The sequence below is a fragment of the Delphinapterus leucas genome, chromosome 17 (genome assembly GCF_059928025.1).
Source record: "Delphinapterus leucas isolate spDelLeu-1000000601 "Yukka" chromosome 17, BTC_Dleu_Yukka2, whole genome shotgun sequence".
Classification (NCBI taxonomy): domain Eukaryota; kingdom Metazoa; phylum Chordata; class Mammalia; order Artiodactyla; family Monodontidae; genus Delphinapterus; species Delphinapterus leucas.
Window position 1 is genome coordinate 70,908,281 of NC_143145.1, and position 25,197 is coordinate 70,933,477.

At 36.8% G+C, this 25,197-nt stretch overlaps 1 protein-coding gene across 2 annotated transcripts in view; it reads left to right on the forward strand.

Moving 5' to 3' along the window:
• The window catches only part of TRAM1 (translocation associated membrane protein 1), a 28,926-nt gene extending 5,082 nt beyond the window's left edge, over positions 1-23,844 (forward strand). Inside the window, exons 2-11 of one of the 2 annotated variants that reach the window (XM_022595236.3) lie at positions 3,056-3,119; positions 4,819-4,940; positions 5,056-5,172; positions 6,570-6,628; positions 8,301-8,385; positions 14,479-14,549; positions 14,656-14,760; positions 15,578-15,721; positions 16,070-16,230; positions 22,273-23,844. In XM_022595236.3, the coding sequence (XP_022450944.1) occupies positions 3,056-3,119; positions 4,819-4,940; positions 5,056-5,172; positions 6,570-6,628; positions 8,301-8,385; positions 14,479-14,549; positions 14,656-14,760; positions 15,578-15,721; positions 16,070-16,230; positions 22,273-22,346 (1,002 nt within the window). In that variant the 3' untranslated portion in view covers positions 22,347-23,844. The remainder of the gene's footprint in view (positions 1-3,055; positions 3,120-4,818; positions 4,941-5,055; positions 5,173-6,569; positions 6,629-8,300; positions 8,386-14,478; positions 14,550-14,655; positions 14,761-15,577; positions 15,722-16,069; positions 16,231-22,272) is intronic. The other variant, XM_022595237.3, reaches the window with a different exon arrangement.
• Positions 23,845-25,197: the final 1,353 nt, after the last annotated feature.

Below are 25,197 nucleotides of genomic sequence, written 5' to 3' on the forward strand. Positions count from 1 at the left end.
CCCTTTCCTTTTCTCCAGTATACTAGCCCCTTGTTGCTTTGCTTTTCTTCCTGTAGACTTTAACTACTGTCCACACTCTCCCCAGGCCCTCAGCTCCCTTTCCCTCTTGGTCTGTCTCCCTACTTGGCCTGCACATATCCACCCGTGGGTCCAGCCTGCCATCTGCCTTTTCCGTGCCTCCCATTTGTGGATTGCTCAGTGTTGTCAGAGAAAGTCATGCACTCTTGCTGATAGATAATATTACAAGTCAAAGGTTTCTGACCTCAGACAAAGGTAATACCCGGGGATCTTTTTACTTTTCCCTGGCCAGCTCCTTTGCCTAAAGGAACTATAAAAATACTCATCGTTTGAGTCCCCAACTATGCTTAACAGATGACATTGCTTTTCCCCCGCCACAGGGAATTTCTTCAGTTTCTTGCCTTTTTTTGAACTTATCTATCTCATCATTTTTACCTTCTGCCTGCCTGATCTAAGAGGAAAACTGCTCAAGATCAACCTTAACTCTATCCTTATATTTCACCCCTACCAGATCTTTCCATCCATTATGCCCTTACATGTTAAATTCTCCCTGTTCCCTGGTGCCTTTGCTGACTGCCCCCGCACCAGCTCAGTGCATCCCATCACGAAACGACATAAATCTTGACCTGGCATCTGTCGCTGGGAACCCCTTTGTTCCCCTTGTGCTCTGCACTCCACTGTGAGGTTGCTTTTGCTTTCACTTCTTCATTGGAGTCACTCAAGCTGCGACCACTGATGACTTCTTAAGTCGTCCGGTCCGTTGCGCTCTTTTCCTGACACATCTCTATTGAAACTTTGACTTTATTAACCACCCCTTTTTAAAATGTTTCCCCTTTGGCTTTGGGGGCATCTAGCTCTCTTCCTTTTCTCTCTGCCTCTCCTCTCTGATCATTTCTTCTTATTTTGCCACCAGCCTTTTTCTCTGCCCTCTCCGTGGTTCTGTTGGTGTCCTACTTCTCATCGAATCCTGTACACTCTCTGTAGAGGATTTATATACTTGCACAGCCTCGACTATGTACCATGTACTGCCTGTAAACAGAGACTTCCAAATCCTTAAGCCCGGGTCTCCCTGCAGAGCTCCAGGCGTAGGCCTTACCTACCTGTTGGTCTTGCCACCTGCATATCTCATAGAAATCTAAGTTTATATAAAGTGCAATTTCTTCTTTCCCTCAGACCTGCGGTTCCTCCTGTATATTGCACGTTTTTATTAATAGTATTGCTTTTCACCCAGTTGTTGCAGCATCAGTACATAATTTGATTCTGTCCTGCTAACCAAGCCTTATTCTGCCTCAAAAGTTCCGCCTCTACCCACTACTACTGCCTTCGTTCAGACCTTATTATTTTTCACAGGGTCTCTTGCAAAGCTCGTACTTGACTTGCATCCTTACTCCAATTTATATTTTATCTAGTATTTGTTCAGTAATATTGAACAATCGCCTAATAAGTGCCACACACCATGCTGGGCTCTAAGCATACAGTGATGAGCGGAAACAGACATGCTCCCAGCTCTTACGGAGACTGCTGTCTGTCTAATGGGTGAGACAGCAGTGATTAACACAATCACGCCAAGAGTATACGTTTTGTAAGAAAGGAACACAGGTCTCTGAGGTAATCTAACAAAGGAAATGACCTATCCTAAGAGACGGGGAAGGCTTCCTTGAAAGGGTGTAGTTGACCTGAGATCTGAAGTGGAGAAGTTTTCCAGCAGTGTTTTAGATAACACTGCAGGTGCATGGAGCTATGGTGGGAGGAGTGCAGGAGGCAAGGGATGGGGCAGAAGTGGCCGGACAGGGGCTGGAGAAGCAGCGGCCAGACCACAGAGTTTGTTCTTATCCTGGAGAGAATGGGAATCGGTGCAGGACCTTTGGGGTGCGGGTGGAGGGAGGATGGGTGTGGGGAGCGGCGTTAACATGACTGGGAGGGGATACTGATTGCCGGGTGGAGCGTGGCCCCCGAGGGGGCTTGAGAGGCCAGCACTGCACCCCAGTCAGCGATCTTTCTGAAAAGCATGAATAACTTCCCCCTCCCCAAAACTGTCTGGTCGGGCTAAAATAAAATCTAAACTACTAAGCTCAGCAAACTAGGTCCTTTCTAGCACTTGGTAACTTTTCTAGGCCTTTCTACCCCTTCCTGATGTGTGCCCGAGCCTGACCTCCTGTTTACTGCTCCTTGACCTTTGTGCTTCTGTTTCTCCTACCTGTGCTGCCCTCTCGGTCCCACTGGGTGAGCCTAGGGAACTTTTCTCTTCCAACAGGAGACAGCTTCTGCACCACATCCCCTGCGAAGCCTTTCCAGAGCATGCCTCATTCCTCACCCCAGGAGGAAAACAAAAACAAAAAAAATGCTTTGGTTGTTTATCCTCAGTTCACATTGGCATTGATTCTGTGGTATTATAGCAATTTGTTTACCTGTCCTCCAGACTGGACTGAGTTGCTAGTCATCAGGATTATACCATTCCTTTGTTATCCTTTCTTGTCTAGCACAGTGCCTGGTGCCTATAAATATTGAGTAAGCGTCCCATTTTTCTGTTCTGACCACTTTGCTTTTACTAGTAGTCAGGTCAGTTAAATATTTATCGACAATGTAACTATGCCAGGTGTGTGGGAGATTAACACACACCACAGATCCTACCTTTGATCTACCTTTTGTCATGGTAACTGTGCTTCCTTTTCTTTCATAAATTTACATTTAAAATTTTTCTTGATGGAAATTTTGTGTTCATTGTACAGGTCTAGAGTAGAGAAACATTATTTGTCAAAACACTGTTTACTGGAACTGCAGTATCTCTTTTGAAATCTTAAAGTTAGGAGTGAATTACACAATCCCATCTAAACTTCAGACTACACTGGCGAATTATGTTAACTTTCAAGATCAACCCCTTGGTGATCGGGAAGTCCAGTCGTGCCTGTCAGGGTGCAGCTGGAACTAGGGTGCCCTTGGTTCTTAGATGTGGGGACAGAATTTGGAATGTTTTTCCCCCCGATTTGCTATTTGGGAGAGGGTCACAAATTGACTTGATCTTTTTTTTTCTTTCTAGATAACAGCAAAAGCTTCTATAATTTTTGTAACTCTTCAGTACAATGTTACCCTCCCTGCAACAGGTAGGTAGTTTTCTTTTGGAATTTTCTGGTTAAGAAGAGTTCAGTAGGACAGACTTGGAAATCTCCATGAATACTAGGTTCTTCATTATTTTCACAGGTCTCATTCGTGATTAGACTGAATATTATTTTGATGATTTTGTAATGCAAAATCTGATGTTTTTGGTTGACTTCACCCTATATATTGTATGAAAATCAGTTTTTATGTGTTTAATGTTTATTGTGTATTTTTGTAAATGGGCTTAAAATTCCAATGAAGAACTTTTTTTTTTTTTGCCTTCTCTTCCCTCTGATCTTTTCATAAGAAAATCCTAAGAATAGATATTTTACATTTGTCTGAAGTGTCTTTGTTCAGTCAAGGTTTCTAAAGGCCCAATGTTCAGGTTCCGTTTTTCTGACTTGTACGGGTTCTGTTTTGGACCCGTAATAACAACCCTCTTAAGCCCATTTTATTTTTCACTTTTTGGTTGTGCTCTACCGTCCTATCAGTTATTTGATTAGAGAGAATGTCAATAAGTGTCTGGTAATAACATCCAAACTACACTTTCAGGTTTTATTTCGAAAAGTTTTTCTGAGTGATGCTATGTGAAAATCAAGTTGTTATTGAAAGTTGATTGTAGTTGAATACAGTAATATAATTAACTAGCATGGGGCTTCCCTGGTGGCACAGTGGTTGAGAGTCCGCCTGCCGATTCAGGGGACACGGGTTCGTGCCCCGGTCCAGGAAGATCCCACATGCCGCGGAGCGGCTGGGCCCATGAGCCATGGCTGCTGAGCCTGCGCGTCGGGAGCCTGTGCTCCGCAGCAGGAGAGGCCACAACAGTGAGAGGCCTGCGTACCACAAAAAAAAAAAATTAACTAGCATGGGTGAGGAGTGGGGTATTCAGTTAACAAAATATTATCATATTCAGGTGGTAAACTTGCTGTGAGCCCGGAGTCTCTCTATTTAGAATGTAAGATCTATTATACAACATGGAGTTGGGTTTTTGTTCAGTTATATCATTTTGTAAATATTTGATGTAGTAACTTAGATATCACAGTACTCAGAACCACAAAGTTGTTTTGAAATTTGAGTATGCCAGAAAAAAACAAAGCTCTTTTATCAATTCACAAGTATTTGATTAAGTCTTGTTCTGAAAAAATCTTAGCAATTTTAAAGATTGAAAACAATTGTAGCAGTTGCCTCTGTCTCTCCTGCTTAGAATTCAAAACTAAATCAAATTAAAGTTAAGTCAGCTTTTCCAGCAGAATCATAAATGTGGTGTCTAGTTTGAAAGTAGAGCTAGAAAGCAGAAAGTTTCAAAAGTTCTTTGAAAAGACAGGCAAATGTGCTAAGTATAACTTTAATACAACCTAAGTATAATCTAACCCCTATCCCTGGGGTAATATCAATTTTACAGTCCCCAAGGATCTTAATGTGGCCTCCCCTTCCCTGTTCTCTGGTCTTTAATGGCTGTAACTAACATGTGTCAAGTCTTTGTAAATAATTTCTGAAGCTTTAGACTTCTAGATAGTCTCCTCAGTTTTCATTGTTCCTAAGACTGAAGGTGTCCAAAAGCAAATTACCATGATGTTTCTGTAAACTTAATTATTAGGTTAGTCTTCTCTTGTTTGTTTCCATAACTATGTTGTACTTAAGTGCTGTTTTTATAATCTTATGTATATTTTTGTGTATGTGTGTCCTGTCCTTTTTGACCTTCAGAAGAACAAGCTACTGAATCAGCGTTCCTTTATTACTATGGTATCAAAGATTTGGCTACAGTTTTCTTCTACATGCTAGTGGCGATAATTATTCATGCCATAATTCAAGAGTATGTGTTGGATGTAAGTATGCAATCTTAGAAATCTATACTTTGTAAAATACTAGCTCTCCATACTATGATAGTCATATTAAATATATTTTATAATCTTAATTATTAACGATTGTTTTTATTTTTAGAAAATTAACAGGCGAATGCACTTTTCCAAAACGAAGCACAGCAAGTTTAATGAATCTGGTCAGCTGAGTGCATTCTACCTATTTTCTTGTGTTTGGGGCACATTCATTCTCATATCTGTAAGTATGTACTGTGCTGAAATTCTTATCTCTCAAAAGTATTTAATTATATACCCAGAACAGAAATTGATGTCCTATTTTTAATGCTCATAAGCAAACCCTGAACCTTAGAAAAATTCCTTGTCTCTTGTTGTTCTTATCTAAGATTAGGAGTTCTGCTCTTGAACTAGTATAAATCAAGTTTCATCAGTAAGCTTCTCTTTTAGTTTTTATACAGCAAAAATTGCCAACTATGTTTAATGTTTCAGAAAGCCTTACTCATTTTTAGTTGATCTGAGTGTTGTCTTCATATCTTGTAGTCATTTGCAGGTATCTCTGTATTAGCAAAAAGGGTAAATTATCAGTGATACTTTCACTGGGTTACATGAGTTGTAGTGTTTCCAGTCATTTCGTTCTTTAAAAACAGTCCAGGTATTTTCTGAGCAAATTAAAATATTGATTAACTTTCTATTAAGGCTATCTAAACCTTTAAGTGTACCATTCTAACTAATGAGGGGGAAGAGAGTATCTAATATTAGTAAATATCAGTCCTTTAAGTTTATATGAACCCCAGAGTTTACACATTTTTGAGTTTGTCAGGACACAGTATTTTTTTTTTAATCGCTATGTTAGAGATGAATAAATAGGTAAAGTGAATTTTCCAGGGTATGACATTTATGGTTGGAGATAGACTAAAACTCAGCCTTTCAGTCCAGTGCTTGTTCCTTTGTAAACTGCTGCTTTAATGATACTTTATAGATACATTAAAGTTCAGCTTAAAATCTTTCTTATACATTAAAAAAAAATTTTATTGTTGATGTACAAAAGTTCTATCTTACACATTTTTTAAAAAACGTGAAGGTGTTAAACTTCTGTGGGAAAATATTAAGGATAAGTTGCTTCAGGATTTTTTTTAATATACATATGCAGTAATTCTCACTAAATAGATCTGGTTATCTAAGAAAAAGACGTGGTTATTATGTGGACATAACCCTGTAAAACTTGGCAACACCTTGATCTTCTGTCTCCTGTCAGGTGCTACCTCTTTCTGAACCCTTTGCTTGATTACCCAGGACAACATTCATCCCTCCAGTGGCTGTTGTAACTCTGTTATGCACCATCACTGGTTTTTGGTTGTGTTATGTTTGTTTGCATATGTGTCTTTTTTACTCTACTGGATTGAAGGAATTTCGAAAGCCAGGAATTATGTCTTATTTGACTTCAAGTCACTCATATTGATTTTCACTTCACTAAAGTAAGCAGTTTGACTGAATGGAAAATAACTAAAACATCTAAAAGGTTGGACTTCAATGGAACTTGAGGTGGAGAGATGTAAATGTGCAAGGAATGAAAATACTGTCTTACTTTCTAAGACGTTTCCATGCTCATTAAGCTAATTTTTGTATCTTCTCTCTTAGGAGAACTATATCTCAGACCCAACTATCTTGTGGAGAGCTTATCCCCATAACCTGATGACGTAAGTCATTTTCAGCAGGTTTTTCTTAGTTAAGGACCATCGTCATGTCACTTTTAAGCAGGATTTGTTCTTGTTATTCTCTTTAGGACCTTAGGGAAATTCGTACAATAGGTATGTCTTTGGCAGTCTCACTGCCATAAGGACAAAAAATTCCTGTGTGCTTTTTTTCATGTATATAATCTTTTAAGCATGTTTATTACCTTGAGAAAACTGATTTTTAACAGTAATCCTAATTTAGTCCTCTGTCTCCCCTTTCTTTTCCCTAACCCTTCTCGTCACTTCTCCATCTTCTACCTTCTTTTGCTCCTTTTCTTTGCTCCAGTCTCTTTTCACTCCTTCCATTTCTTACTCTCTTACGCTATAAGCTTGAGGATAGGGACTGTTTCTTTTTTATTTTTATGGCCCCCAGGGTTTCTGTACAATGCTGTAAGAAGCTCAGGGGTTGCAGAGTCAGCCAGCTAAGTTATTCATTCTTCAAGCCCAGCTCTAGAACATCTATTCCATATTTTCCTTGCTCCTTTAGCCTATATTGGCTTCTGCTTTCCTGAATTTGTCATTTTGGTGTGCAATATTTTATGTTTATCTATACATTGTCTTGGCTGTCTTGTAACTGTCTCATTTATGTAAGTCTTAAATTGTGCCCATGCCCACCAAGGCTATATGTACCTTGACAACAAGAAGAACTGTCTCTTTTTATATCATTTGCTGTGCCAGGCTGTAGGTGCTTATCAGGTAGAAAGTAGTCAATAAATGTGATATGAGGACTGGTGAAAAAGTATGAAGGGAATAACATGACCCTGCAATATTACCATACTCTGCTGAGCCATTCTGACTTTTAAAAATTGTTAATTCAATGCACTTTTGTAAACTGGAGATATAAACATCATATTTATGTGGGACTGTATCTTCCCCCCCTCCCCACCCCCCTGGAATTATTCAGATTGGCTTTGTGTTTTCTGCTTTAGACCTCTGGAGGAGAGGGGAGGGAGAGCAGAGAGAAAGCAGAAGATCTGGAGGGGTGTGATGTGAGGAGGAGACTGGACTCTAGACTGAATATGATATGTCTCCTGGGGAGTCCGTCAGTGCCTTATTCTCCTCTGGAATCCTGGTTTGCCTCCACATATTGGGGGCTCTCAGTGTCTCAGCCTGGTAGAGTTACCGTATTTCCCTAAGAAAAAATCGAGTGATTGTTTGAAATTGGGATTATCCTGGTTTCAGGTGCTGGTTAATCTATGCACCTTCACTTTTCTATCCATCTTGTTTGCCCTTCCCACTCCCCTTTTGACAAAACCTTACCGATCTGTGATTTGATTCCCTTAGAGTCATGGTCCGTATGTCTTCAGTAGCTGACAGGCATACTCTTCAGTATTAAGTAACTAATAGACAAGGGCCTCTGTTTCCTCGCAGCTCGCTTGCATGTTCACAGTGTTCTGCAGATCATGTCTCTGCTTCTGCTGTTTAATCCAGAGGAGCTGACTGATGCTGGGGGGCCGGGGGGCCGGGGGAATTGGCTGTTGGAGAGTACGGTACATGGAGTATCGTGAGGGGACCTGAAGTGATAACACAAAAGGTAGCTACTTAGTACATCCTGATTTCCAGTGTTTGTTTGTACTTTATTCTTTAAAAATGGTATGCTTTAAAAGGTATTTTTTACTTTCTTGTGTTGGTACAGATTTCAAATGAAGTTTTTCTACATATCACAGTTGGCATACTGGTTTCATGCTTTTCCTGAACTCTACTTCCAGAAAACCAAAAAAGTAAGCAGGGGTTTTATAATTTTAAAAATTGTCTTTTGCCTTTTTTTGCCTTTTTTGGAAGTCTTTTTAAAATTATTTCCTCATGTCTGTAACCTCCCTCTCACCTCAACTCTCCCCCCACTATTCTCTCACCTCTCTCCTTTCCACAGAGACTAAGTATCCTTAAGTATTTATTAAAGAAACCTTCAGTCATTTTAACTTAGAGGGGGATTTTACATTTGACATGTTAGTTTCTCATTTTAAAATTATGTTAGTGGTAATTTAAAATAATTTAAACAAATTTTGCAATGTAATGTTAGTTTTGTGTTACTGATATTCTTAGCAGTTTCACAAGCGAGACCAAAAGGATTAGATTATTGTACAACTAAATTGTACTGTGTGTAAGTCCCAAAGAAAAATTCAGTATTGAGAAAAGTAAACCATAGTTAAATATCCACCTTGAATTTTTTCCTGGTGAAATAGGTGGGAAAGATGTTTGTTTGTTTTGTTTGAACAATGAGTAAACCACTGGAGCACTACAGTAGCCTCCTGTGTAGTTTTACCCTCAGTACTTCTGAAGTCAGGCTTCTGTGATGTCACAAAGTAAACTTTATTTCCTTTATTTAACTCTTTCTCCTCTAAAAACTCTACTAGCTCCCTGTTGCTTTAAACTAAAATAAAGCTGCTCACCTGTGCTCTAAGGGTTTCTCCTGTCTGTGCCTCCTCCCCTGGTCCCTTTTTCTTCCACTCTCTCCTTATGCCTCATTCACACTGACATTCTCTAATTTTATAATCCCAACACACCAGTTCTTTTTTCTGGAATACCTTTTCCCTCTGATAAATTAATCAAGCACTTTTGTTCTCTTTTTTGGGGGGAGAGATTGTTTAAATATTCCTATATATGAACTGATACGTGGGTGGGGCTGTGGATAAAAGAAGTCTGATCATGAGTTAACCACCAGAAAGTTGGGCGATAGGTACCTGGGGATTCGTTATACTGTCTGTTTGTTGTATGTATTTCACATTTTTCCATGTTTAAAACACTGTTGTTAAAGTCCCCTTACTTTGAGAAGCTTTCCAAAATAGCAGAGCAACCAATCCATCCAGCAACCATCTTTCCTCTGCCTTCTCAAAAGCCACAAACACTTATTTCTGTACATACTCTGAATAGTTAATTCATGAGTATAGGCACTTGATTTATTATTGTGTTGTGTCTGTGACTTTTCGTGTCCTGTGTGTCTGTCATCATTGATGTTGTCTGCCACAATTAGGAAACACCACCGTGTTTCTAAATTAGGCCGTGTGTACAGTGTTTTTCTAGTTGATTGTAAGGATTAGGATGAAGGTGCATAAAACCTTTGACTTAGAACTGTCTAAAGGTAAAATTCTTAGGCTCACAGTTTCCAATAACGCTTCCATATTCAGTAAGCACCTACTGTGAACCATACATGTCCCATAGCTGCACTGTCCAAATTGGTACCCACAAGCCACATTTAAATTAACTCAGCAAAAACAAAATTCACTTTCTTGGTCACACTAGCCCGATTACAAGTGCCCATTCACCACACGTGGCTTCACGGTCTGCCATCTTGGATCAGAGATAGAGAACATGTCCATCATTACAGAAGGTTCTGCAAAGCACTGCTGAGACTATCATAGTTCCTTGATGTCTTAGTACCATGGTTCCAATATTTAAAGCTTTCTTCGTGTACTTTTTATACCTGTGGACATAATACCTCTGGGTTTCATTATTAATTCATGTGTCTATATCTTGTTCGTTGACCATGTAAGTAGGGAGGGACATTTCAAAGTAATTGTTCATTTTCATTCTCAAAGCTCTTTTCTTATCAATTCCTGCCAGATGGCATTTCTCCAGAAATGCAATCTTAATTTTTATGGAATAATTTGCATAACTTAGAATTTAACTGAAACTATTTTTAACACCTACATATGACAGTCGAAAGTAACTGTTGCAAGTAATTAACATAATTTGAAAGTAACAGCTGCATATGTGTTAAACAGTTTCTTAAAATTTACTCTATCAAAATTGTTTTTGGAAGAACTCTTTACTGGAAAAAACTAGTACAGTGATTGTTTTGAACCGATCCTACAGAGAAATGAAGAAAGGAACACAGTAGCAGTTCAAGATGTGTGTTAGGCACAAATAACTCAGTTTCTTTTAAGAAGGATATTATAACCACATGTAATATGTATGTTTCAATACAACTAGTCCTCTCTTTTTGCCCATAAGAGGATTCAAAATGTAATTTTTTAGCCAACTTGAATATATGAAGTTTCAGGGAAGTGTGGATGAAATAGCCAAATGTTTTATTTCTAATATCAGTTTATTTGGTTTAATTATCCATACATATAATTGTATATCATATAAAGTATAATAAATTAGAAAAATGCTTTCTCCTACTTCATGAGGGTTATGTCCACCCTTCAACTTTGTTGTTAACATCCGTCCTTCATCACTCGAGCTGCTCTTTGACTCATCTAAGTCCGTTTTTCCAGAGTACATCATTACCTCTGTCTTACTTATTCCTCCACTAGACCTCTCTAAGCATTTAGAAGTGCCATTGATTGAGGTTTCTCAGGCTGTGTATCTTACCCAAACATTTATTTGTTGTTCAGAATAAAGTAATTGATACAGATCCCTGTAGTATGAGAGCTTTGAAAAAATTTACACATGAGACAGCTCCATCTGTTGTTTAGGGGCAAATCTTTGCCTTATATTTGGGCATATATGTGATATTCAGTTTAAATTTAATTTTTCAGTACAGTGTAGTTAAGAAAAGCATTTTCTTTAAAAAACAGAAGTTTACTAAAGTATATGGCTGACCTTTTTAATAAAAACATGTTGGAATAACAGCTGAAAATGTCACCTGAAGTTATTTATAATTTTAGAATTTGTTTTGATTTAAGTGTACTATGTTTATTAGATTTTCCATGAAAAATGAAGCTATCAGAATTTTAGGTCATCACTCTATGACATCACCCTTATATAAACTACTTGAATGTTAGCGTTAAAGATAGATACGAACTTGGCAATGCTTTTCTAATAATTCAGTTTCATTATATATCTTTTTCATTCAAGTATAAAAAAAGTTTGCTAATCTTTAAACAAACAAATACACAAAACCTCATTTCTGGCTCCTGGTAACAAAATCATAGGATGATGTGTGAAAATGTCTTGAAAAACCAAAATCGCCTTTTCTCGGCCATTTTTATATTCATCTAGACTCTAGATTCTAGAACAGTGGTGAACTGCCCGTGGATGACTTACTGACTCCCTAATTGAAATGTAACGTGGCCAGTGAACTGATATGTGCCAACATTTCACCCAGCCTTCTCTGTTCTCCCTGAGCCCCAGGGAAACGTGTAGGCCCCAGAGACCCTGCTGCTGGGCAAGGTCTTTTTTGTTGGCCATAGACATGTAAGCCCCAGAGGGGCTGTAACCCCATGAGGATTGAAGAATGTCAGAGGAGTCTGGCCTAGAACAGGACTGCTGAAAGCAGCCATTTTCTAAGTGAAATCTAGATAAAATTTGTCATTTTAAAAGTCACACTACATCATGCATATTACCTTTGTATTGTTACTGTGGGAATGCCTTTAGCTCACGTTCTCCACCACTTCTTGTGGGCTCTTCCCTGTCACTCGTTTATTTTGACACGCTGTCTCTGGTTAGGCTTTGAGTATGCAAACATTGCTTTAGAGACACTGGTCAGTTTGTATAAGGCGGACGTTGCTGTTACTTAGAAAAAGGATTAATACTCTGTCCTTTTGAAAGTTGAAGGGACTATTGTAAAAGCTCTTGCTAGGCATTTGATGGTTGTGAAGATGGAAGCTGTGATGGTAGTTTACTTTCCATTATTGACTCATCTGGTCTGCTATCAGAAAGGCAGGGCTGAAATGCAAAATTGAACCTGAATTTAGGGAAGAAGCTCTGGATTTTTCTTTACCTAATGGCAAGCACAACCTTGCCTCAATTAGGTTGAGATTTAAGGACAAGAAATATAAAAGAAATGGAATGGCTTTTTGAAATGTAGTGTGTTTGTAATTCATAATAGTGTTTTTTGTCAGAGAGGAGAAAAGATAGGCATCTTATGTTCTCTGCTAAATGGCGTATTTTTAAAACTTATTTGTGTTTCTTCTTAAAAAAAATCTTTTTTTTTTAATCCTCCCAAGCAGTTACACTGCTCTGGTTTTTCCAGCAGTTATTCCAGCAAATTAGTTTTTTACATCGATTTACGCAAGCTGTTATGTAGTAAAATGAGTTCAGTGTTCAATCAGCAATTAAAAAACAAAAAAGCTTTTATTATAAGTATTGGGGGTCCCCCTAGTGTTGTTTTCCCCTCAGAAATTTGGAGCATTGTTTAACACATCTGAAGGAAGGAATATGGCAGTATTTCCCATATGTAGTCACTTATATGCCACCTCGCTGCAACTTAAAATGTTTTATTTAAAATTATAATGAAAGTTTGTTTTCTTGTATACTATCTAAAATCATTTTGTGCAGTGCCAGTGATATACACACCACATAGCATATCAAATTGCAGTTATAACCCTACAGCTGAGCTGGTCTGAAATGACTATAAGAGAACGAAGAGGCTTTCTTGTGGTTGAACTTCACCACGTTGTCTCGACACCTTTCTCCCTCTCTCCTTTGGTAAGGAGAATTAGTTCATTGGAAGTTTCAAAATTATGTGGAGAGAATCTTCAGACAGCCTATTTTCAGAGATACTTCTCTCTCCAGTTGGAAACTCCACTGTAAACTTGGTATTATGTCTTGGGAGTTTTCCCTGAGAGACCCAAAGTGTAGGACTCTATATAGTTCTAGTCAACTGTTGTATGTTCTACCTTTCTAACACTTGATCTTTGTAGCATTCTTACTAGAAAAGAGTTTTTAATTTCAAAACTATACTTGTAAACTCTACTCTTTCTCAGTAGATTTGGTCAAGTAACTCCCTACTTGAAATGTAGGTGGCAAAGAGAAGACCAATAGAGACCTGTGCTCAACTCTGTTATATGCCAGAGATGAGTCTAGTGAGGTTCCAGATGAATGCAGCTCAGTCTGCCAACATCAACCACCATTTTAGTCATTTTAATTAGAGCTGCAGCACATGAATAGTACTAACCAGGCTAATAGAGCCTTGTAATATATATTTGACAGGCTAATAGAGACATATATATATATCAATATATGTGGTAAACTGCCAAAAAAAGAGAGAGCAGAAATGAGAGGTAGAGGCATTTCATAAATTAACAAGTGTTTATTGGGCCTATCACTGTTCATATTTTGCAAACATTTTTTACTGCAAGCCAAGATGAAAAACTAGAGTTTATATCATAATTCTGTGTGTGTGTGTGTGTGTGTGTGTGTAATATCTGGATTAAAATTTTCATGAAACAATGCAATGAGCTATACACTCTAGCATTTTTTATTCTATTTCATATTTCAGAACATGTTAGGGTGACCCTCTACATCGATTTCATGATTCACTTGACTTATGTCTTTGAAAACCACTGTTTCTGAGATAACCAGGTCACTAGGGACTATGGAAGAAAAAAAGAGAAGCAAAAGTAAAATCTGGATACCTGGCTTACAGGTTATTAAGAGGAGAAAGAATATACAAATACATGGTATCCTAAGTGAGAAGATAAATTTTAACCTTCGATTTTAATGACTTGACTGACAATGAAATGAAAGGGACTAAAAGCATGAGCTAAAAAATGTGAATACTATTTAGGTAAACAAAAGCACCTCTGCTGGTATAAACATAGCAATTTTAATAGTACAAGGACATTATGGTTATTAATATTGTGTCATTTAATAAATGTTTATTATGAAAAGAACCACTCAGTACTGAAAGGGATTTGGAGTTCATCTGATTCAGGCAAACCCAGCTGTTACTCACATTTAGATGAGTAGCTGAAGCCAGGAGAGGTTAAAGAACTGCGGCTAATTGGGGTGAGCATTCAGGAAGGGTGCGGGGCAGAGCGGCCTTCAAGTCTTCCTCTGTGACAGTGCATTTTCACTCTGCCACACTGCTCCTAAGAACGGAAGTGCTTCCCCATGTTTTAATCTACTGTGCAATTTTCTGTTTACAGGAAGATATTCCTCGTCAGCTCGTCTACATTGGTCTTTACCTCTTTCACATTGCTGGAGCTTATCTTTTGAAGTGAGTTGGGATTTTTCTTGGGTGTGTATATGGACTGGGCAGATCGTATGCTAATCTGTCTTAATTCATAATTAATCTTTTCATTTTAAATGTGTTTTTTTAACAGCTTGAATCATCTAGGACTTGTTCTTTTGGTGCTGCACTATTTTGTTGAGTTTCTTTTCCACATTTCCCGCCTGTTTTATTTTAGTGATGAAAAGTATCAGAAAGGGTAAGTTGTTGAGCCATTCTATTTCTTGTGTAATTAAAGTCAGTGCCTATGTTGCCAAGGACCATGCTATTGGCGATTATATTGTTTTTTATAACCTGTTAGTAGCAGCTTTAAATAAAATGACCCTGTTTAGCTGTTGATGTTGGTATTTTGTTCTCTAAAATAGAATCGTTCTTAGCTAGAGAGATACTGTATTGGAACTTGTAATTTTGAGGGTTGAGGGTTTACTTTTCTGATATAACTTCTCCTATCTTGTTTAAGTGCACGTTTTTCTTTTGGAGAAGGAAGAATGAGGAAGAATGAACTTTCAGAAGAAATTGAAATAATAGATTATAGAGCCTTAAAGATATTAAAATACTTTGATGGGAAAATTGAACTGGAACAGAATTGAAGTGATATGACTTGTAAAGAGTGTGAGGCCTTTAACAAAAAAAAAATAGTAAAACTGGGACTCTCATGAGAATTGAGTACACGGCTTTTGTTTTATCCAGCATTTTCCAAAATTGTTCTATGTACCAGTAGTTCCGAGAATCATTAATAGTTGTTACACACACACAAAAAAAGATCAGCTAAACAAAAAATATCAAACATTTCTTTACTGGACTTCTAGAACCTGAAATAATGCTGATATGTTATATATCTTCAAGAATGTGATATAATATGAAGCATTTCCCTAACATTCTATTTCAGAATCCTTTTTGCAGAACAATAAGAAATGCTGTTTTAATATGCATTTACTTAACAGGAATCTGATTTCTACTAGGATCTTTTCTTATCTTTGCAATTCTGCGAATCTGACTTGTGACATTTTTCTCAGATTTTCTCTGTGGGCAGTTCTGTTTGTGTTGGGAAGACTTCTGACTTTAATTCTTTCGGTACTCACTGTTGGCTTTGGCCTTGCAAGAGCAGAGAATCAGAAGCTGGATTTCAGTACTGGAAACTTCAATGTGTTGGCTGTTAGGTAGAGTTGATTTAATATTTTTCTCACTTTGCACTACTATATAGTATGTATTATCAGTTTACAATATGAATCATCTAAAAATAAAGGGATAAATACAGGGGTTAGGGTAAATATTCATTCGATTTGATTTCATACCTGTTAACGATTTCATGTCCAAACTGAAGTACTAAAGCGTTTATTTAACTTCTGGGATTAATCGTTAGCAGGATAATTATTTATTAACATAATCTTGTCAACTTAGTGGGAATTTAGCACTAAGTTAATCCTGTCAAAGCAGGATAGACGGCTTTATTCAATGGCGTTGTTGGGGTGCACTCTGACTCTCCGTTCATTCCTTCACATTCTCAGAATCGCTGTTCTGGCGTCTATTTGCATTACCCAAGCATTCATGATGTGGAAGTTCATTAATTTTCAGCTTCGGAGGTGGAGAGAACATTCTACTTTTCAGGCACCAACCGTGAAGAAGAAACCAACAGTGACTAAAGGCAGGTCTTCTAGAAAAGGAACAGGTTTGTATTCAGTAAGCAATGAAAACCTTGAAGTAGGAAACTTTTTTTTTTTTTAATGTTTTGGGGTTTTATTTATAATCTTGTTAAGACTTAAAATCTTATAAAGGAAAGTTTATTCTACTTATTAGCAAAATTAGAAACAAAATCATTTTCCCCCATCCTACAGTTTGTTGGTCAGTTATTCTCCTCAAAAGCTGTCCGCTGAGTTCTCTCTGACAAGTTTTCCAGACTTGATGACTTTGACCCACTATAGACCAATGTGGACATGGGCAGTTTTAGTGAATAACTAACCTCGAGAGTGATTGTACTTTCAAGCATCTTACTCATATTTTAAAAACAAAACCTTTTTTCAGCCCCTTCCCATCTGCCCTTTAGTCCCAAGAGGAACACCTTTTTTTTTAATAACTTCTGATTGTTTGATCCTTCATCTTTGAGTCTGCATCTCACCTCTTCTCCTTCTGGCTTTTGATTGAAAATGCATTGACAGTGGAGTAATTTTTTTTCAACTTCGAGTGTTCATAGTTGGAACTGTAACACAAGGAGTTCCATTTTAAAATATATATCAACTGTGCTTTGCTCCTTATAAGTCTTTATAGCTGGTAGTTTATGTCCTCCGGTCCTATCCTTATTCAGGCTTGTATCAGCAACTCTTGACCCTTTGCGTGTCATATGAATTTTACTGCATCTTGGTCAGTTTTCACATACACAAATAGCTTCACTGGGGTATCAGATTGATATTACATTGAATCTGTAGATCAGCTGAGGGAGAATTGAGTATATCAACCCATGAATATGATATATACCTCCCACTTATCTAGATTATCTTTAATTTCTCTCAGTAATATTTTTTAATAACTGCTTTATTGGAATATAATTCACACACCATAAGTTCACCCTTTAAAGTGCACGTTTCAGTGGTTCTTAAGTATATTCACCATTAGCAGTCATTTTCCATTCCCTCCGTTCCCCTGCCAGCCTCTTACCTGTTTTCTGTCTCTGTAGATTAGCCTTTTCTGGATATTTCCTATCAGTGGAATCATACAGTATGTGATCTTTTGCAGCTGTTTCTTTCACATAGCATATTTTTAAGATTCATACATGTCGTAGCATGTACCGATACTTCATTCCTCTTTATGGCCAAATAATATACTAGCGTTATGTATATACTGTGTTTTGCTTATCTGTAAGTTGACTGACGGTTGGGTTGTTTCCACTTTTTTGGCTACCGTGAATGATGCTGTTAACATTCACGTACAAGTTTTTGTCTGAACGCCTGTTTTTTGCTGTTTGGGATATATAACTAGAAGTGGAATTGCTGGGTCATACGATAGCTGTATATTTAACATCTGGTGGGAACTACTAAACTGTTTTCCAAAGTGCACCATTGTACACTCATTGTTTTGCGTGTTGATATCCAGTTGTCCCTGCACCATTTGTTGGAAAGACTAATCTTTATTGAATTGTCTTGAAAATCAGTTGATCATAAAAGTAAGAATTTAATATTTCTGGACTCTCTATTCTAGTCTCTTTATCTCTATGTCTATTCTCATGCCTTTGTCTTGATTACTATAGCTTTGTAGTAAGTTTTGAAATCAGGAAATGTGAGTCTACCATTTTTATTTTTTTCATGATTTGGTTATTCTGGGTGCCTTGCATCCATACGAATTTTATGATCAGCTTGTCAATTCCTGCAGAAAAGCCAGCTGGCCTTTGATATGGATTATCTTGAATCTGTAGATTGCTTTGGGGAGTATGAACATAGATGTCCTTCCATCTTTTAGGGTCTTCTTTAATTTCTTTCAATTAAATTTTATAGTTATCAGTGTATAAGTCTTGCACTTCTTCATTAAATTTATTCCTAAATATTTTATTCTTTTCAATGCTGTTGTAAATAGAATTGTCTTCTTAATTTCATTTCTGGATTGTTCATTGCCAGTGTATAGAAACAGTTGATTTTTGCATAATGCTCTTGTATCCCACAACATTGTTGTGCTTATTAGGGTTTTTAAATTTTACTTTACTATTTAATTCTAGTACTTTTGTGGATTCCTTTGCATTTTCAGTATACAGGATCATGTCGTTTACAACTAGAGATAGTTTTACTTTTTCCTCTCCAGTCTGGATGCCTTTTATTTCATTTTCTTGCCAAATTATCCTGGCTAGAACCTCCAGAACAATTTTGAATAGAATTAGTGAGAACAGATATCCTCATATTATTCCTGATCTTAGCAGGAAAACATCTAGCCTTTCACCATTAAGTACGATGTTACCTGTGAGTTTTTCCTAAATGGGCTGTTTCAGGTTAAGAAAGTTTCCTTCTGTTCCTACTTTGTTTGTAATTTTTATCATGAAAGGATGTTAGATTTTGTCACGTGCTTTTTTGTGCAACGATTGAGATCACCAAATGGTTTGTGTCCTTTATTCTGTTGATATGATGGATTATATTAATTGATTTTTTAATGTTAAGCCAACAATGCAGTCCTGGGATAAATCTCACGTGGTCATGTATATAATCCTCTTTAGATGCTGCTTGATTTGGCTTGCTAGTATTTGGTTGAGGATTTTTACACCTGTATTCATAAAGAATATTGATATGTATTTTTTGGTAATGTATTGATTTTCAAATGTAAATCCAGTCTTGCATTCCTGGCATAAACCCAAGTTGATGATGACAATATATCACTTTTGCTGGATGGGTTTTTTCAATATTTTGTAAAAATAGGATTTTTTGCATCTGTGTTTATGTAAAAGATTGGGCTATAGTTAGCCCTTTTCTGGGGTAATATCCTTGTCAGGTTTTGATACGAGTTATGCTGGCTATATATAAAAAGTATTGGGCAGTTTTGTCCTTCTTGTAATATTTAAATGTTTGGAAGGATTCACCACTGAAGCTGTCCAACCTAGACTCTTCTTTATGGGAAGATTTTTTTTTTTAACTACATGTTCACATTCTTTAATAGATAATAGGATTATTCAGATTTTCTATTTCTTATTGTTTCTCTTTTGGTAAATTGTGTTTTTCAAGGATTTATCCATTTCATTTAAATTTGCAAAATGTATTGATGTAACATTATTCATAATATGCACTTATTAATGCCTGTAGAACAGCAGTGATTCCCATCTTTCATTTCCTGTGTAAGTAGTTTATGCCTTTCTCTTTTCTTCTTCCATCAGCCAAGAACCAACATTTGTCTTCTTTTGCTGATTGTCTCAGATGTGTCTTTGATTTCTGTTCTTATTTCCCTTTCTTTGGGTTTAATTTGCTGTTTTGTTATTTGTGGTTTACCTTGTGGAAATAAATCATTGATTTTTCATCCCTTCTCATGAATTACTTGCAGTTAAGGTCAAACTTCCCTTTCAGCAATGCTTTACCCTTATTTCACAGGTTTTGATATATCTCTTTCATTATCATTCAGTTTCAAATATTTTATAATTCCAGTTGTGCTTTCTTCTTTGACCCATGGATTATTTATAAGTAAATTGTGTAGTTTACAAATACTGTATTTGGGCATTTTCTAGGTTTTGGGGGTTTTTTTCCTACTGATTTCTAGCTTAATTCCACTGTGGTTAAAGAACATACTCCGAATGATTTCAATTCTTTGAAATTTGTTGATACTTTCATTATGTCTCATCCTGTGTTCAGTATTGATGAATGTTCCATCTGGACTTCAGAAGGATGTGTATTGTGTGTTTGTTGGGTATTCTGTTCTGTAGGTAGGTGTCAGGTCCATTTGTGATGCCCAGGTTTGTATCTTTACTGACTTGGTGGAAGGAGTTCTGCTTGTTCAGTCAGTTAGTGCAAAAGGTATTGACCCATTTCTTCTTGTAGCTTGTAAGTTTTTGCTTTAAATATTGTGAAGATATGTTATAGGTATATCAAAATTCAGGGTTGTTATATAAATCCCTGTGGGATTTGTCCTTTTTTATTGTCACATGTCCATCTTCATCTCTAGCTTGTCTGAATTTACTCCAGTTCACCGACTATCTTGTGGTAAAGTGTTAGCATGCTCTATCTTTTCCTGTGTTTTTCTACTTTAAACCTTTCTTTGTCCTTAAATATAAGTTGTGTCTCTTGTAAGCAGCATGTAATTGGATTTTAATTTTTTCGTCCAGTCTGACAAAATTATCTTTGTTTTTTTGACAGTTATACTGTGATGTGCCTGGGTTTGGTTTTCTTTGCATTTATCCTGCTCGGTGTTGTGTAGAGCTTCCTGAATCTTGGCTTGGTTTCTTTTGCCATTTTTGGAAAATTCTTCACCATTATTTCTTCAGATATTGCTTCTGCCCCATTCTCTTTCTTCTGTCCTTCGGGGATTCCAGTACATGTGTTAAACCCTTTTACCCTGTCCTTTTATATCTTTTCGTGCTTTTTGCATTTTCCATCCTTTTTTTTCTGAGTTTCAATCTGAGCATTTTTTTCTAGTTCACTCATCTCTTCTGTTGGGCCTAATCTGCTATTAAACTTTTATTAAATTTATATTTTTAGTTACTGTATTATCCTGTCCTGGGATTAAAGATTTTTGAGTCCTTGGATGAAATTATCTCTCTTTTCATTTATTTTTATTAATCATTGTTCTTGTAATATCCCTGTGTGACAACTCCAGATCTGGATCACCTGAGGATCTATTTCTGATATTTCTTTTTCTCTTAGTTTTCAGTCATTTTGTCTTGTTTTCTGGTACACCTGATATATATATATGTTTTTATGAAATCACTTTTTGTAAAACTTTAATTTCCGAGACATTTAAAAAGTCACACTAAAAGTATCACACTAAAAGTAAAACAAACAAGACTGACAATTTGTAAACAAAACACTCTGCAAACAAAAATAATTTGCCAGTGCATCCAAACATTATTTTTAAATAAGCAACATTATACCAATTTTTTAAAATTTAAAAAGCCACCACTGCATGTATCCTCATACTTAAAAAAAAATTATTGTAAGAATTCTGGCTTTATACACTAAATACTGTGCTAACAATATAGAAGGCCACTTGGGGCTTTCACACGATGTAAGCCTGTGTTGTTGGCACATAAGGCGGTTACTGAGGCCACAGGGAGGCCGACTGGGCTCCAGCAAAGCCAGGCAGAAGCCAGTGCCCCTAAGGTCAGGTTGAACACTGAATGTTTTGTGTAAAAGCATGCAGAGGCTCTGGATGAATTAGTAGAAGCTCTGGATCATTCTGTGTGACTGAAGCTGATCTATTTCCAGTTTGTCCTCATTCCTAGGACATCAACTATTTCTAAGGGCTTTCTTCTCTGGTGGGCCCCAAATTCATATTTTTGTCTCCCTGTCATTGTGAGACTTCCCAATTCTCTCTGTAGCTTTATTCTTTGTTAGGAGTTACTTTCTGCTGGATTTTTCTGAGTCTTGCTTGGTGCGTGCACGTTTAGTAGTTGGCAAATACCTTGGGGGAGAAATACACTTAGCTGACTTGGTTTTTTCCCAGTGCCTTCAAATAGCCATTTTCGTGTTCGCCTTTTGTGGATCTTTTTGGAGGGAGGGTTGGTCTGGCATCAGTTATTCCATCATGGCTTGAAGAAGGCGATTATGACACTCTTAAACATAAGAGTTATCATCCTAAACACCAATTTTTTAATGTGTTGGAAAGAAACATATCCCCAAGAACTTCCCTTGTCTGCTGTCCAGTGTGAAAATGTTCCTTTTTTTCTACCAAAAGTATTGCTCTGCAGACTATTTTATAGTTCTTCTAATTGTTTTTAGAGTTTCTGTCTTCTCTTTTTTCCTACCTTCAATAGTAGTTACTTTCCTTTTTTAACTATTTTTTTAATTGAGATGTCGTTGACATATGTAATTACTTTTAATTTGCTGCTTTCAGTTCATTGTGTTTAACATGTTATCAGGTTTTATGGTTGGTTAAATACTAGTAAAGATTAAGCACTAGTAAGTAAGTTTCACCTAAGGGCATAAGAGTATATATTAGGTTTTAAATTTTCTTTTCTGAGGGTACCTTTATGTGTAAAAGATAATATTATTTGCACTTACTTAGAAAGTAATCCTGATTTTTTTTCTCTTTTCAGAAAATGGTGTAAATGGAACAGTAACTTCAAATGGAGCAGACTCTCCCCGTAATAGAAAAGAGAAATCTTCATAATGAATTATAATCTAATTGATTAATGTCCCCAAAGAAATCTGCTTTTTACTATATCTTTCAGCACTAGAGATTTTTTTCTGTTCTTGAAAATACAGTTTGTGCTCTTTGATTCTTGCTACTATTGTTTCATGCATTTTTTAAAGGGCATTTGAGGGGAGGATGATTACTATGAGTGAAAAAAATACTTCAGCTTAGACTAAGCTACCTGCCTTCAAAATAGTTTAGGGACCACCACCGTATTTTATTTTATTTTGTTTTTTATCTTTCAGCATTTTTCTAATGATTTGAAGAGAGAACTATTTACAAAAATTCTACATACCAGTGATACAATTTCTTGCTCTCACCAATTTTTTATATTAGCAAGATGGCCTGTTCCAGCAAGGCCATATTTTTTAAGTTATCTTTCAGGGCAAAATGGAAATAATATAAAGTTGGATGTCAAACTTTAATATGTTTTCAGTGTTCTCTAATTTTTAGGAATTTTTGTAGCCTTTACACTTGGGAAAAAAGATTTGTAAATTCACCAGAATACTTGTGTGCTTTATTTTTTAGTGGTTGTTAATGTTATTTACATCCCCATTTTTTTAAGGGAGAAAAAAACATACTTTTGGTTATGGCGTATGAAGATTTATTGCCATATATAGTGAATCAAAATATATTAACATAAAAGTACTTGTGAAGTAAAATCTTTCTTGTGCATTTTCAACACTTGTAAACTGGAAATCAGAAAATTAAATATTTACTATAAAGAAAATTTTAACATAGCCCTTTTTGATATGTTTATTAATAATAATTCTTAATGGGGCTTGTCATAAGTTTGATACGCACAGCAGCTTAGAAAAATACTGTTTAACCTGAAAACTCTTTTAAAAAATCATGCCTACTTGATTTATATATATAAAAAGATGTCAATATTTGGAAAACATTTAATGCACTAGCCTCAAATTGAAAATTCAGGTGGATAAATAGTCTTACAAAAGACAATGCTTTATGTTATAACTGTAGCTTTGGTCCCATCCTTATCTGAGAAACATTTATCTGTATAAAACATATTTTTGGATAAATATATATATATATTTGTATCTCTGTAGAAAGGCTCTAAAAAACATTTGAGTAAAATATTTGGTTCCCTTTTCTATAATTATCCTTTAAAATCTTTATAGCTCTATTTGGGTTTTTGTCATCTTTACAGGGCATATATCACTCCTTGCAATGTTCACATTTCGCTCCCCACTTCTCACTTTTGTCACCAGCTAATGTTTGCGCCATTTTTAGTATAAAAGTTGCAGACCTGATAGGTCTGCAGTTTAATCAGTTGCCATGCTGCTAGAAAGTCGTGCTTTCTGTTTCCAGCTGTTTACCTACTTCCTGGAAAAAGTAGTAGCTCTCTGTAGCATCATGGAGTTTCAGTGGAACCAAATCTCTGCCATTAAAAACTGGCATTATATTGAACTATACATTGAGAAATCAATCCGAATAAAAATTTTTACTTTCACAAGACGTATCTTGGATGTTTTCTTTGTTGTTAGCAAATTTTATGCTATTTTTAGTGTCTAATCTCATTAAAATGTACACGTTGAAAGAGTGTACTTCTGATAAACATTTAGAACAGCCTTTCTTTCCTAAAAAGTGTGTTCTACCAAAAAAGATGATTAGTTTCATATATTATTAATGAGGGCAACTGTGAGAAAAAGTGGTTTATAACCAAATTCAGGGACTATTGAGTTAAACAAACTTAAAGGTGTCTTTTTTACGGCAGGACACCTAGAATGACAATAGCAGGGACACAGCATGCAGTGTCTCCACACTCATTTGAGGAACCTTCTTTCTATGAAATTACATACAGCATATGCTATGTGTTCTACAACATATGCTGTGGGTTTGGGGGGTGGGGGGAAAGCCCTTGGTATGTAGTTAAAACTTTACAAAACACATATATACACAAGTGTAATTGTAAATAGTAAGCCCTAGATCCCCTCCTCCGAGGAAAGTCTCTACGGGCCCCCCAGATCCTGCAGAGACTGCTGCTGTCACCCGGCCTCTGGTCAAACTTTGAAGACTGATGGGAAGCATCACGGTAGGACCATGAGCCAGGACAGCTGTCTTACTGAGTGACCTTGAACTAGTTGCTTTGCCCTTCTGGGGTCGTCCTTCCCTCCATAAAAGGGGGGATATGGCTGTGAGTAGTCCAGGTGGACTATTCTGGAACAAATGTATTAACTACATTCTTCTAAAATTAATCGTACACAGTCCTTAAATTCAGAACTAATCCTGGAGCAAAGCTTGTATAGATGAGGAAACGGGAGAGAAATGTTTTGTTGCACAGACGGCAATAGCCATTGACACCCTATATTTCCAAGGTGTTGCCAGATGTTTTCACAGAAAACTGGTTCTGCTGCCTGTCTACACGTGGACGCCTATAAGAATGGATTGATACTGACCACCTGTTTGCATTTTTTAAAGAGTGGCCTTAAAAGTAACCCTGGAGGAAATTCAAGGTAATGCTCAGACAGATGTTTTCTTCCCAAAGATCACCCTAGGTGTGATAGGTAATTCAGTTAAGGAGCATCTGCTTTAAAACTTCACAGGTTTGGGAGTTGCAGAGTAGACATTAGCAAGTGTCGGAAGAATTAAAGACTAGTAACCTAGGGCCTGAAGAGAGTCAAGGGGGTTGGACTGAGTGTGTGTTTTAGAAGCCCTGGGTATACAGACCAACACACTAGGATGAAAGGAAAGGCAAAAGGCAAGTCTACAGTATAGCATAGGGAACTATATTCAATATCCTGCAATAAACCATAATGGAAAGTATATGAAAAAGAATATAGGGATTTCCCTGGCGGTCCAGTGGTTA